This window comes from Tupaia chinensis, unplaced genomic scaffold (genome assembly GCF_000334495.1).
Source record: "Tupaia chinensis unplaced genomic scaffold, TupChi_1.0 Scaffold000207_1, whole genome shotgun sequence".
Classification (NCBI taxonomy): domain Eukaryota; kingdom Metazoa; phylum Chordata; class Mammalia; order Scandentia; family Tupaiidae; genus Tupaia; species Tupaia belangeri.
The window spans coordinates 1,004,379-1,019,048 of record NW_006159682.1 but is presented as its reverse complement, the minus strand read 5'-3'; the positions used below and the strand labels follow the sequence as shown (position 1 = coordinate 1,019,048).

The 14,670-nt window shown below is 56.2% G+C and overlaps 1 protein-coding gene across 5 annotated transcripts in view; it reads right to left on the bottom strand.

The window, feature by feature from the left end:
- The window catches only part of TTC39A (tetratricopeptide repeat domain 39A), a 60,664-nt gene that overhangs the window by 4,641 nt on the left and 41,353 nt on the right, over positions 1–14,670 (bottom strand). For all 5 annotated transcript variants that reach the window (XM_006147249.3, XM_006147246.3, XM_006147247.3 and 2 more), the window contains exons 6-14: positions 14,460–14,524; positions 12,884–12,983; positions 12,180–12,245; positions 9,523–9,631; positions 9,045–9,112; positions 8,906–8,965; positions 7,914–8,075; positions 2,702–2,793; positions 1,262–1,382 (exon numbers count right to left, since the gene is read on the bottom strand). In XM_006147249.3, coding sequence (XP_006147311.1) covers positions 1,262–1,382; positions 2,702–2,793; positions 7,914–8,075; positions 8,906–8,965; positions 9,045–9,112; positions 9,523–9,631; positions 12,180–12,245; positions 12,884–12,983; positions 14,460–14,524 — 843 coding nt within the window. The remainder of the gene's footprint in view (positions 1–1,261; positions 1,383–2,701; positions 2,794–7,913; positions 8,076–8,905; positions 8,966–9,044; positions 9,113–9,522; positions 9,632–12,179; positions 12,246–12,883; positions 12,984–14,459; positions 14,525–14,670) is intronic.

Sequence of the window (14,670 nt, the reverse complement as noted above, 5' to 3'; positions counted from 1 at the left end):
CCACATATTAAGCTTCTTGCAGACTCACCATGCAGATTAGCATATGAAGTCTACATTAGATGAACTTTAAGCCATCTTTCCAAATATATTTAATCACAGAAATCACTTTATACAGAAATAACATTTTGGAGTTTGGGAAAATCACCCCTACATTTTTGGTAGAGTTCCTTCCCCATTCTTCCTACAATGTCTCCCTCCTTCATTTGATAGTAATATCTTCACTATCTAGTTTAAATATTCTTTGGAAATATTCAGGATATGGGCTCTAAATAAAATTCTACATAAATATCAAACTTTTAAATTTATAAAGTGTTTAACATATTTTATCAGTTGATTCTCAAATACAGGCAGGGTAAATATTCTACAGACCATTTTACACTAAAGAAATACTGCTGTTAGTTAGGATGTGGGCAAGGCCCATTTTACATGAAGCAAAGAGGGAACCGATTTAAGCCAAGACCAGAAAAAGGTCTCAGAAGCAGAACTCCTCCTAATTTTCTGGCTGTCTTACTACTTACTAGTTTTCTGGTTGTCTTACTACTTACTAATTTTCTGGCTGTCTTACTACTTGAGTAACAAAAACTCTCAGCAAACTGAGATCTACTCTAATACCTGCTCCAGTCATGCATGGAATGAGTGTCATGGCCACAGCTCAGAATATGGCCACGGAGCCAGAGTGCCAAGTTCAAATTCCGACTCACCACCTCCCTGGTTGACCTGGATACTTGATTTTACTTTCTACTTCTCTCAGGCCTATCACCCTCATCTGTAAAATGGGGATGCCACTCAGATGGTGGGTGTGAGGTTCAGGGAGGAAAAAGGCAACAGGAGCCTTGGCGTGCCCAGCGACGACGCTGGCTCGTATTGTGGATTCAGCCGTGAATTGGTGGTCCCAGGCCTCAGAAAAGTTGGTGGACGAGGAGAACAGTGTAAACAACAATCATAATCATCAAGATAGACCAAGCTAGACGGAAACCAACAGGCTGGGAACACAGACGGGGTGACGCCTCTGCCTGGGGCCGGGTGTGGCTGCCTAGGAGAAAAGGGCTGTGGCCTACTACCTGTCTCCCCACGCCTGCCGGACCAGCACCTTCTAGGGGGCAAAACTGGGCCAGACTCATCTGTGTGCCTCTCCCTAGTCTCAGGTGAACTGTGAAGCCCTTTCTAGGCCCTGAAGGCATGCGGCAACTTCTCCCTCATCCACTTCCGGCTCTCAGCTAATCCCCACAATCCTAAACCGGAAGGAGACCTTGCTACCCACCAGAGCAGGGATTGGCAACGAGACGGGGTTGGGGGAGAGGTAGCGTCTGGACTTGCGGATGGCAAACTTCTCTGTGGGTAGAGATTTCCCAGCAATCTTGAGCTTCAGGCCTGGCACAGCTCTGCAAAAGAGATGGGGAGTGCAGGGAGTAGGAAAAAGCAAGAGAGGGCTGAGGGTCTGCAGCCTTGGCTCAACTTGTGTCTGGGCCTCCGTTTTCCCATCTGCATGATGAGTCCTTTCTGGGTCTCACACACCCTATGGCTATGGTTTACTGCAAGGGCCCTGCCCCAAACGTGGCCACTGCCTGTGGTGAGGCAAGGCTTCTCTACTCCCGCTGGCAGAGGTGAGACTGTACCCAAACACCTGTCGGCCTGCCCTACCTCCCAGTATCTCTCCTCCACTCTCAGACCCCATTTCCCAGGAGGCTCAAGACAAGTCTAATCCCAGTTTCACAGGGGAGACTGACACCCAGAAAAGGGGTGGGACCTACTCATGATCAAACAGCTCAAACCCTCAATTAGCTCTGGCCTCTGAGTTCTGACCGCCTCCACCGTCTCCAGGATGGAGCCAAATGTGCGTGGCCAAAGCGGGCCTCACCCACCCTCCAATTCTGCCATAGTTTCTGGGTGTGGCCGTTTAGCCTCAGGACACAGTTGGATGTGAGGTCCCTGCAAACTTCCTCCCTGCTGATCTCGCTAGCCTGGATCTCCTCATCTCTAAAGGAAGGTTGTGACACCTACCCCTACAGGCTTTCTGGAGGAGTTATGTGAGATGGGGACATGGTGTTTGCTGCAGCAGCAGGCACTCTGCATGAGATCGACGTCCCGTCACTGTGACAGTGGCAGCCCAGGAAGCTCCCACTGCAGCCACCTCCAGGTCTGCAAACTAGGGCTAGCCTTGCCATGACTGGGGAAGCACTAGGTGCCAGGCTGAGCTCTGCTCTAAAGACCTTTGTGGAGACAAAGGCTGGTGCAGATAAGGATGAAAACAGCCACCCCTGAGGGGACAACTTCCTGGGCTGCAGCTCCTAAGCCAGCCTCTTTAAAGAATTATCCAGATTTGCAAAACAACCCTGCCAGGCAAAGGCTCGGCCCTGGAATCATCCAAGCTGACACAGCTATGACAGGGCAGGGGCTGGGTTTATCCTGCTTGACTCCAGCTGAGGGCCCTCTGCTGTGCCTGAGGGCACCAGGTACACTCAGCACAACGGAGCCCTCCCCTCCTGGACCACAGCATCCACACCTGTCTTACCAACCAAGCAAGCAGCAAGCAGCAGGGGTGGTGATGAGTACATGGCGTGACCTGGGGCAGGGAGCTTAGGGCCCTGGGAAGCCACCACGCCACCACCGCCCTAGTGCCCACAGCTCCAGGTGGTATGGGCAGAACCTGGCTGATCTATCCCCAGAGGGCCTACGATGAGAGCACGAGGAGGGGACCCACCTAAATAACTCCACTTCGTCATCCCCGAACGGCTTGTAGTCCTCCTTCCCGAACATGCTGAGGTAGGCGGCCTTCATGTAGATGTAGGTGGCCTGTGTGAGACAGAGCAGGGTCAGAAGTGAGCAGCCCTCCCTCGATCACAGCACCTGGGACTGGCACTGGCACAAGCACCTCCCTGGCACTCGCTGTGGCCCAGGCCAGGCCCGCGTTAAAGCAGCCACCCTCTCCCCTCTGAAGCAGGGGTAGGAAGGACCAAGCAACCAGGAGGTGGGCAGGATACGCGGAGGCAGGGATGGCACACGACAGGGAGGGCACTCAGGCTTCAGGAAAGCGATGACTCTGAGTGGGCCGGGGAAGGAAGATGCAGAGATCCAAGGAAGGGCCTTCCAGCCAGGGCGCGCAGGAACAAGCAGGGAGGGGTAGATGTGTGTAGGTGGGATACGAGGCAGGGCGTGTGCATGCCAGGGAGCGAGCAGGGTCCAGGGTCAGAGCTTGGTGGAGGCCATGAGGGGAGACCTGGCCTTCTGTGTGTGTGTGTATGCCAGGCATCTGGCACACTCTACCTCCCTCGATGCCAAAGACAATGCCAGAAAAGAACCTGTACCCCACACCTGCTTCCTGGGGCCCCAGAGTTCCTGGGGGCAGAACTGGGAGTTAACCACAACCATGCCTGATAAGAAAGGCGCCAGGTACAGGAGACACCCCCGCAGCCTGGAGAGTCACCCCTTCCCCCGGCCAAGTCCCCTGAGGAGCCTGGCTCTGTGCTGCCCCCATGTGGCCGATCTCTGAACTGCAGTGCCTGCCTCCTGGAGAATACCTGCCAGTGGCCAAGCTGGAAAGGCAGGGGTGAAGGAGGAACAGGAGCAGGACATCCGGGATCTCCTCTCAGCAGGAGGCAGAGCGCCGCCTCCACCTAGCAGCCCCACCCGTGCTTCAGCCAAAGAGGAAAAGCTGGGAAGAGCCTCCCTCACCGAAACCTGTGAGGTGTCACCCCTGCCATGGAGACGCCAAGTCCTAGACTTCGCCTTTTGCCTAGCTCCCAGATCCCCCAGCATGGCATACAGTGCGCCTACAGCACCAGCCTCCACCCTGCCCCCTGCTCCTTGCCACAGGGATCTAGCCCACGCTGTCTCCTACCTGGCCCCTGCACCTGCGCCCACTCCCACTCCATGAAAGCCAGTGGTCATAGGGCAGCCATCCCAATCTGAGGTTGGATCACACCTCTGCTGCTACCAGATGGTGAGACGCCCTCCGTCCACCTTCCTGCTTGTCCACCCCGGCCTCCACCTCCTTAGATCGAGTAGCCTTGCTGTTCCACGTCTCTGCGGCATCCCCTTGGACAGGCCGACCCCACAGCACAGCCCACCAGCCCGCCACCGTAGCTTGCTGTGCTCTTTGCTGCTCTGGGGGAACCTGACTTCACACGACAACAACTTGCATGCGTTTCTTGTCTTTCCCTGCAAGCATGCGAGCCTCGAGACAGGCCCCGGCTTGGTTACCCCTGTGTTTCCACAGGACTTGGCATGTGGGGGTGCCCAGCAACTCAGGTGGGGTTTCTAAAGCTTTCATCTAAATCACAAGGTTGCACGGGCTCTGGGGCTGTTAGAATAAAGCCCAGCCGGTCACTCAGGCCTCCACGGTCTGCCTGAACCCTTTTCCTGTGTCATCGTCTGCCATTTCCTCCCCACCACTCCTGACCCTCCACTCCTGTGCTGTTCCTCTCCCTTCTGGAAGGCGAGATGCCACCGTGCCTTCTCCCTCAGGTCTCGGCCTGGCTCGTTCCTCTGAGAGCCACTACTTCCCCAGACAGCTGGCCCTCACGAAGCCACTAGGGCTGGGATGGATACAGTGACCAAGAGCAGTTATACCTAAGTCACCAAGGGCTGTAGCAGGGCCCCACTGGTGGAAACGCAGCCATGTCCCCTGACAGAAGCGCTGTCTTCCCAGGGTGGTCTGACGTTTGTCCCTTGACCCCACAAACGCTTTTTTGTTGAGTTACTCTACCAGTCTATGCCAAGTCAGATGGCCTTGGTCTTCAAGACGCTACAAGTGGCTCTGAGGAAGAAGGCCCGCCACAGTACCCTGCCTCCTACCGCAGAAACCTCCCCAGCCACACAGAGCCTCTTCCAGCCCCGGCTTCCAAGCCCTTGCTCTTGCTATGGCGTGTCCTCTCATGTCCATTACCTGGCCACCCGAATTCCTCCTCCGAGACTCAGCTCAAAGGTTTCTTCTTTCAGAAGCCTCCCCTTTCCCGTGTGTTCGAGACTCAGCTCAGAGGTCTCTTCTTTCAGAAGCCTCCCCTTTCCCGTGTGGGTGGACCCAGCTGCCCGCCTCACTCTACAGAAGGGCACCCAGAATCACGTTTAGTTTAAAAAGGATCCCCAAGCTTTGCTTCTATTAGGGGTGGGAGGCAAGAAGGAATGGATGCCAGGCCATCGGGCTGGGCCGGGGGAAGGCCTTCTGCCTCAAGGTGGCCTCCGGCAAGCCCAGCTTCCTTGGGAGGCCTCCGAGTCACACAGAGCCATCCTCAAATTCAGTGTCATCACCACCTGCTAGATGCGCCAGGAGAGACCTGCTCTTGGCCTCAGTGTCCCCACTTGCCCAGTGGAGACAGTAAGTCAGCCGGAGTGGTGTGGAAGACACATGCCAGACACACTGTGAGAGGCCAGTGAGCACCTGCTCCCTGCCCACCCCAGCTGTCCCAGCCAGAGTCCCCCTTCAGGTCAGAGGCTGGGCAGGGCACAGAAGAGGGACTTCATGCAGAAGCGGGGGAAGAAGAGACGGAGACAAGATGCAGATGACAAAAGGGTCTCTTAACATGTGCCGTTGTAGATCAGTCCTAGAGGTCGCCTGAGTGCTCGGCAGGCTCCTACGGCCCAGCTGGGCCTGGTGAGCAGTGCCAGGAGGGTTGGGCAATGTCTGCACGGGTCAGGATATTGCCCTGAGACACACCGGCTGTGTCCCGATACCAGACCGGAGGCGCGCTGCTAGGCGTGTGCACCCTGAGACGGGCTCTGCCTGCTTCTCTTATGTTTCCTGGACTGTTCCTGCTGGCTCTAAGACTCCTAGTTCAAATTGTGTGCTATCGTCACTGAGATGATAGCTAAGATGTATCTCAGCACTTACCGCAGGGTGCTTCTTCTACGGTGGCTGGGTGTGTTCTGCCTTGTCTACACGGCCTCTCCCTGACGCTACTTCCTGCAACACCACCCCACTTCTCTTCTGGAGAACCACCCCGCTCCTGTTCTCATCTATGAGAAGACTTCCTACCCCTCTGTTCCAGGCACTGACATAGGCCAGACTAGTGAGGTTCAACTGTGGGACAACGAAGTGACTGGGGGCAGCTCACGGCCACCTGGCCTGTCACATGGTGAAAACCTGCCTGTGCACCAAGGTGTCACTGAGGAGGACCAAGCCAGGTGACCTAATGTTTTTTGTTTTATATACTTTTTTGCCATAGACAATGTGTGTTCAATGGAGAGAGACAAAGAGAGGGAAAGTGAGAAATCACTCCCCAGGGGGATGGCCATGTGGCAATCCCTTCGCCATTTTTCTCTTGGGATTCTGGGCATGTGCACACATGCACCCAGCATGTTTTTCAAGCTACCGGGTCCGGGACTCGACTGTGGAGTTGGCCATGTGGGACCCAGCACCTTAACCTCCATGTCCCCTGCTGGATCCAAATGATGTAATTTTCATTCCTGGGTCCAGCCTTACCTGAATCCGATACACCAACAGGCCTATATGGTTTAGCTATATGAGCCAGTGAACGTTTGGTGTTCTGTGATACACCAACACCGTGGCCACTGCCCATGCGACTGTTGAAAGTTTAATCACTTAACGTGAAATAAATCCTAAAGCGCTCCATCTCCAGTTGCACGAGGCCCATTTCAAGAGCTCCGTGCTGGTGCCTGGCGTACTGACATGCAGAAATAGGACATTTCCAGCACTGCCGAGTTCTGCTAGACTGTGCCTGCCAGGCAGTGTGAGCCGATCCTGTCCCTTGTGACTAACGGTCTCCATGGCACACTGGAGTTACAACTTTCTCTGCTCCTCACAGTCTTTGGTTCCTTCCAACCTGAGCCCTGCTGGAATGCACGGTTCTGTTTAGGTTCTGCTGACCCCTCTGTGGCAGTCAGGGGTCTGGAGCTCAGTCTGGGACACGTGGCCAGACTGGGTCAGCCTGTCTCCCAGCCGCCCCCCCCCCCCCCCCCCCCGGCGCCCCGCCCCCCTGTTCTCATCTATGAGAAGACTTCCTACCCCTCTGTTCCAGGCACTGACATAGGCCAGACTAGTGAGGTTCAACTGTGGGACAACGAAGTGACTGGGGGCAGCTCACGGCCACCTGGCCTGTCACATGGTGAAAACCTGCCTGTGCACCAAGGTGTCACTGAGGAGGACCAAGCCAGGTGACCTAATGTTTTTTGTTTTATATACTTTTTTGCCATAGACAATGTGTGTTCAATGGAGAGAGACAAAGAGAGGGAAAGTGAGAAATCACTCCCCAGGGGGATGGCCATGTGGCAATCCCTTCGCCATTTTTCTCTTGGGATTCTGGGCATGTGCACACATGCACCCAGCATGTTTTTCAAGCTACCGGGTCCGGGACTCGACTGTGGAGTTGGCCATGTGGGACCCAGCACCTTAACCTCCATGTCCCCTGCTGGATCCAAATGATGTAATTTTCATTCCTGGGTCCAGCCTTACCTGAATCCGATACACCAACAGGCCTATATGGTTTAGCTATATGAGCCAGTGAACGTTTGGTGTTCTGTGATACACCAACACCGTGGCCACTGCCCATGCGACTGTTGAAAGTTTAATCACTTAACGTGAAATAAATCCTAAAGCGCTCCATCTCCAGTTGCACGAGGCCCATTTCAAGAGCTCCGTGCTGGTGCCTGGCGTACTGACATGCAGAAATAGGACATTTCCAGCACTGCCGAGTTCTGCTAGACTGTGCCTGCCAGGCAGTGTGAGCCGATCCTGTCCCTTGTGACTAACGGTCTCCATGGCACACTGGAGTTACAACTTTCTCTGCTCCTCACAGTCTTTGGTTCCTTCCAACCTGAGCCCTGCTGGAATGCACGGTTCTGTTTAGGTTCTGCTGACCCCTCTGTGGCAGTCAGGGGTCTGGAGCTCAGTCTGGGACACGTGGCCAGACTGGGTCAGCCTGTCTCCCAGCCCCCCCCGACACGTGGCCTCAGCCCACCTTGGACCAGGAGTTCTCCTTGCTGAGTAGGTCGGCGTAGAAGTAGGCCATCTTCCACTGGCCCTTGTAGGTGAAACACCACATCAGCTCCCAGTAACACATGTGGTGAAACTGCTTCCAGTGCTGCTGGGCCTCACAGCACTCCTCGAACCGCCGGATGGCCTGCGGGCATCTGCTGGTCAGCCTGGCGTGTGCCGCCCCGCCCCGCCACGCCCTTGGTGCCCTCCCAGCTCCACAGCAGACCTGGCTTATCCCAGGGCATGGTGGTTCAGCCTGTGACAAGCTCAGGAGGGGGCCAAGGTGCCAGAACTGCCTCCAGCCCTGGCTCTACCCACTAAGTTATGTATGAGCTTGGGCCCAGCTAGGACTCTGGTGTTTTGGTCACAAAAGGTAAGGGAGGGACAGAGTTGTAATGCATGGAATAAGAGTCAGTGGACAGTGTGCCTCGGTGTAAACGCCACAGGTTCCAGAAGCTTCCATGAGGTTATCTGGACTGGGACATTTGTCCTGCGGCCTGGGAATCACAACCAGGGCCAGCTGGACACCTCAGAACTCCACACTTTAGTCTGTCCTGGGCCTTGGCTCGGTGCTGGGGTCTCTGCCAGGATCATGACCCTCCCCATCTTAACCCTTTCTGTGGATCCCTCACCTGCCAGCACCGCCCTCACTCACCGAGCCCTCAACAAGCTGCCTTTCCCACCCCCGCGTCCCTCAAGCACCGTCCTCTCCAGGAATACCGTAGGCCTGGATCTCCCATCAGTCCTACTCACCTCAAACGCGGCTCCTCCCTGGTCTCCCCGACTGCCTCAGGTGGCAGTGCCTCCCCGCGCCTGCTCTCTGCTTGGCCTCTCCGCGCATGGTCACCACATAGTTGACTGTGGTCCCCCCGGCCCCATCTGCCCTGTCCCTGAGTCCGTCTGTGTGTGGCTGACTTTTCTGCTAGTCTGGGAAACTGCGGGGGACCCCACCACCGTCCAGACACCATCACTCACCGCATCAATGTTGCCTTTAATGGCTTCGATCCGCCCAGCGAAGAACAGGAAGATGGCACCCTGCAATGACAAGCACGGGGGTCCGGGGGTCCATGGGGCATTTGTGGGCTCGGGATGCCTGGCAGTGGGCGGGGCTCACCTTCGGGTATCGATTCAGGTAGGGCTTCAAGAGCTTCTCGGCCTCCTCGATGTTAACGTTCCCGGTACCTGGGTGGGAGGGGACACACATGCCACCACCCCGGCTCCAGTCATCCTCCCAGCAGCCTGCTAGGGGGTTCTCAGGACTCGACCTGCCCTCTGTGAAAGGGGTAATGTCCTTCCTATCTCCACCGGGAGGCAGGGATTAAGTAGCACTCCAGCATGTCACCGGGTTCACAGCCTGGAGCTCACGGCCACCAAGATAGTGCTCAGAACCACGGGGCTCCCTGCAGTGTCATCACACCCCCACGGAGCACAGCCGCCCCACTGCACAGAGGAGAGCACGGGGGCTGGTGAGGCAGTGCGTGGTCACCGGCCAGGCCCAGGTGCCCGGCTCTGCTGTCATGGTTCAGGGCCCCCTCCCCAGCAGGGCCTGGCAGCCCAGCGCCCGCCCGCTCCCCGCAGATGGCCGCTCCTACCGAGCACGAAGGTGAGGAAGGTGTGGTAACACAGGAGCAGCATGACACAGAGCACGGCGCGGAAGCTGTGCCCCGACGCGCCCTCCTCCAGCTGCAGCAGCCCGTAGTCCTGGGGACAGAGGGACAGGCTCAGAGGCCCAGGAGCGGCAGGGACTGGGAGGTCCCCGGCAGCTGTGAGGGTGCCAGAGCAGGGGCGTACGGGCTCTGGACTGGGTCCAAAACTGACAAGCTGTCAGCCACTCCCAGGCACTGGGACCCTGAGCAAAGGGCTATCTTTCATGGACCTCAGCCACCTTCTTGGGAGAGGCCAGGGCAAGGCATGGCTGGGACTTGTGGGTTCCCTACCCGTTTCTCTCTGTGCTGGGCACTGGGGCCCTGGAAGTCCAGGTCTGGCCAGGAAGAGGAAGACAAGGAGGCAATAATCCTAACTACCAGCTCAGGCATCTGGGAAGGCTTCCTGGAAGAGAGGTCTCTGGAGCCTGGCTGGGAAGGAGCTGGGAGCCCTTGCCCCTCTGTCCTCCAGAACCTCTTATTGGTTCTAAACCACAAATCAGACCTGCCTCACCCAGCATCAAACCCTCATGGCTCCCCTGCCTTCGGGACAAAACGAGTGAGAGATGGCACTGAAGGTCCCTCTCAGTCAGGCCCCCCAGCCTTTTGGCCTGGCCAGGTGGGCCACAGCGTCCAACCCTGGGCGTTCCTCCTGCTCTTCCTTCCCTTCACCACCCTGAAATCCTGCTCATGTCTCAGGGGCCTTTTATTTTCTTAAGAGATTTTTGGTATAGGGCACGTGTGCTCCCCAGAGAGACAGAGTCAGAAAGCGGGAAATAACCCCCTGGGGGGATGTCCATGCCATAGTCCCTTCTCCTCCAGGGATCTTGGGCATGCACGCACATGCACTGGTGTGAGTTTTAAGCTGCCAAGTCCAGGACTCAAATCGCAGTCGACTATGTGGGAGTCCAGTGACATAACCATTATGCCATCTGCTGGTCCCATCGGGGCCTTAAGAAAACAAAACTGGGGGTTGGCTCTGTAGCTCAGTGGTTCAGGGAGCCAGATCCCACATGGTCATCTATGGCTCAAATACTGGCTTCAATGCCTTGAAATGGCATAATGGTTATGTCGCTGGATTCCCACATAGTTGACTGTGGTTCGAGTCCTGTACCTGGCAGCTTAAAACTAACACCAGGTGTGTGTGTGTGTGTGTGCCCAAGAGGAGAATGGAGAAGGGATTGTGGTGTGGCCATCTCCCCGGGGGATGATTTCTTGCTTTCTGTCTCTCTGTCTCTTTCTGGTGAGTGCACACACCCTACAGCAAAAATCTCTCAATAAGAAAAAAAGAAAAACACACCAGGCACATGTACACGTGTGCCCCAAATCCTGACAGGATGGAGAAATGGAGGATAGGGGTTGTGGCATGTCTGCATCCTGTTGCGGGGTGCCTTCACCTTCTCTCCACCCCTCTTTCTCTTATCTCCCTGTGTCTCTCCCTGGAAAGTACACAGGCCCTCTGGCAATGAAAAATTAAAACAAAGCTGAAAGGGTCTCGGGGCCTCCAGCCAGTGTCCCTGAGGGCACGGGATGGCCGATACCGGCCTCTCTCTCTCTCTCTCTCTCTCTCTCTCTCTCTCTCTCTCTTTTAACTTGCTATAGGGTTTATGTGTTTGACAGAGACAGACAGAGAGAGAGAAAATGAGAAAGCACCGCCCACAGGGGGTGGCCATGCCACAGTCCCTTCTCCTTCCATCTCCTCAGGATTTTGGACGAGTAGCACATGGAATGTCTTTCAAGCCACCAGGTCTGGGACTCAAACTGTGCAGTCAGCTGTGTGAAATTCGGTCTCCTCAACCACACCACCTCGCTGGCCCTATAGCAATGTTTCTTTTAAATAAACTTAAGTCCAATTATGAGGCCTTTTTGAGAGGAAGAATATGTATGTAATAATATAAAAGTTCATTGGCGTGACAATTATCAGGAAGGGCCAGAGGAAATGCCCATCTTAGAAGCATTTATCTGAGCTGTATACAACCCCCTGTTTTACTGAAAAGAGGCTCTGAGGAGGAAGAGACTTGCTCAGAGTCACAAGTAGAAGCGGGTGAGACTGGACTGACTCAGGACCTTCAACTTCCAGGCCAAAGCTCCTTCCATCACACCAGGCCTCCTCTACCAGGGAGCTCTCCCTGATGTGCTACTTTCAATTGGGGGCTGGTACTGCTTTTTCCCTCACTAAAGCCTCTGGTGCTTGCGTTCTCTAGTTTACCCTCAAGGTCCAAAGCACAGCAGGGCTTCCCTTGGGCATCTCCTGGATGAGGTAGGACCCCCAGAAAACGGTCCTGAGGGAAAGACTTGCTACAAGTGTTGAGATGAGGGGGTGTCTCAGGGGAGAAGGACCAGGCTCCTGGCACCTGTCAGGCTCAGGGGCTGGGACTCCAGGCTGCCCTCCACTCCCACCCCCACCCCAGAGCCTCCCCACCCCGTGGAAGGCCAGGCCAGGATCACTGGCCCATTAGACTGGAGAAACGACTGAGGGCCAAAGAGTCTGGGCTTCATCCAGGCTGCAGTCAGGGGGCTTAGCCAGGACTGGCCCCAGGCCCTGCAGCCCCTCAGCCCAAGCCTGTCCAGCCCAACAGGTCTGGAGCTGGAAGGCAGGTGGTTACCTTGTTCCCTGAAAACCCCACGAACTCCAGCAGCCGCAGGATCCTGGTTGGGAGCATGGACAGCGTCTGTGGGCACAGAGGCAGGTGGGCATGTGGGGGCCCAGCGAGGGGCAGTGACCCCACTGTCAGGCCTGCTCTCTGGACAGGCTTCACCTTGCGGGAGGGAACCACCACCCACCCACCCAGCACGCACACCTTCGGAAAGGTCCCCGGGCCGAGGGCCTGTGCCTCCCCGGAGCAGCTCTGCATCCCATGAGCAGGCAGGTTCTCCCAAGGCCCGGTGGTGCTCGCACTGGTCCCTCTGCCTGGACTCCATGCCCCACCTGGCAGAGTCCAGCTCAAGGGCTCCCTCACCCCAGAAAGAGGACTTGGCTCTCTCTGTCAGAGGCTTCTCCTGGGCACCTTGTGCGTCATCAGCAGCCTCCTCCCCTGTCTGGTAAGTGTTTGGCACTCTGTCCAGGGCAGAAAAAGCCCGGCATGTGGAAAAGCCCGCGTGTACTGAGGCTGGTGCCATGAAGACTCCCACCGCTGCGGATCTCAGGCTACTGACCTGACCTGGGAAGACGTGCACAGACGTGCCCTTCCTGGGGTCTCAGTGCCCAGCACACAGCCAGGCACAGTGGCTGCAGTGACCGCGTATAGGGCGGGACATGCAGGGGAGATTTCTCCCCTGTGGAAATGTGGGGGAGGGGCACCGCACTCACCAGGTTGAAGGCTCCCACGCCAAGCTTCACGCCTCCCTCAAAGTGCCTGTGGCTCTCTCCCTTGCAGTACTGGGAGGAATGGACCAGGGTGTCCAGCTCCCTGCAGGGAGATGCGAGGTCCTATTGCAGTAGCAGACTGTGGACTAGGGGTTGGGGGGGTGAGGGACTGGGGTGGGGGTCGGCAGCTGCAGGCTGGCAGCTATGGGCTGGCTTGGTCCATTCCACCAGGCTCTAAGGCTCTCTCCCACCCATGCTGATCTCAGAACTCCTTGGTAGCAGATTCTACAGCTCTGGCGATCCAGAGAGCTGATATTCGAGGAATTTCTAACCCCATCTTCCACCATGGCCGTACACTCTTCAACCCGAATTTTACCCCCATTGGTTCCAATGCATTCTGCCTTGTCCAGCTTCTAGGCAAGCACCTGTGCTCTGCACCCCGTACAGAAACGGGTTCTCAACTTGGAACTCCTGACATTCTAGGCTAGATAGTTCTTTTTCAGGGCCAGAGGGCAGAGGCATGGCTGTCCTGTGAGTCGTAGGCATCGAACAGCGTTCCTGGCCCGGCATCAGCCTGGCAGATGTGATGAGCTGAGGGAAGGTGCAAGGGTCTGAGGTAGTGAGGTGGCAAGGAGGGCAGGGCAGAGCTCCCGGAACAACCTGGCAACAGCCCAGGACTTCATTCAAAGAACAAAAGGAGCCCTGGGATGGGACGCCCCGACAAGGTGTGTGCTTTGGAGCCGGCAGGGAGGCCGGAGCACAGAGCGCTTGTCTGGTTTTCCTTGGGCAGTTCCAGCACAGCCCACAGTAAGGCAGCGGCCAGGGCTGGATGGTGCGTTCCAGTCCAGCGATATCATAACCAAACCCGGCTGGCTCTGCGGGGCAACAGGCACACTACAGGGGGAGATAAAGACGACAGATCGTCTCTAGTCAACGTTTCATGGGAAGTAAGTTTCCATGTAAATTTGTGTGGGAAAAACTCGGTTTTCAGAGCTTCTTCTGACTTGGGAATGGTAGCAATGAGATTGTGGAGCCATATTGGGTGGAAGTGCTCTGGAATGAATCTTCATTCTTTCACTCATCAACAGGAGCTGAATGTTAGGGACCCAGAAGCATGGAAATGATTCAGGCCCTCAGGGAACTGGGGTATGTGCATGTGGATATCATCCCTGTATACCAGAAGGATCGAGGAGGGCTTCGTGGGGGAAGTGGCATTTGGACTGGACCTTAACAGCTGTGTAGGAGATCTGCTGCTGTTTCTAAAGTGACGGTCCCTACGATCTGTTCCTTGCTCCCATCAGACCAAGCTGTTTGTACAGAACCTTGGTCCTGTGTTCCCATCGCAGAGGGTCAGGCCCAGAGGAAGCACTCAGGGGACCACATGAACAGATAGAGCCAGAAAACCCGGGGAACACTATTCCAGAACACTGAGGCAGGCACCTGCTGAGGTCACATGGCAGTCTTGGTTCCTGGTCTCTAGCTAGTTGGCACTTTGCCCCCTGTAAGCAGCCTGAGGGGGACGGGGTTGTAGCTGCGGTGGCCCCGGGCCTCCCGGCTCGCGCTGGCCAGCCCCACTCACTTGTAGGTCTGGTAGCTGTTTCGCACTCTGATGCCGCCCTTGATGAAGCTCACCATGTTCTCATCCTGCAGGAGAGAGAATGCTGACAATCAGGCCCGGTGGGTGGCCATAGGCTTGTGAGGAACCATACCAGGCTCTGGGGCCTTCACTGCCCCTCCCTGTGTCCAGATCTAGGAGGGACCCTGAGGGGTGAGGTGAGAGGTCTGCTGAA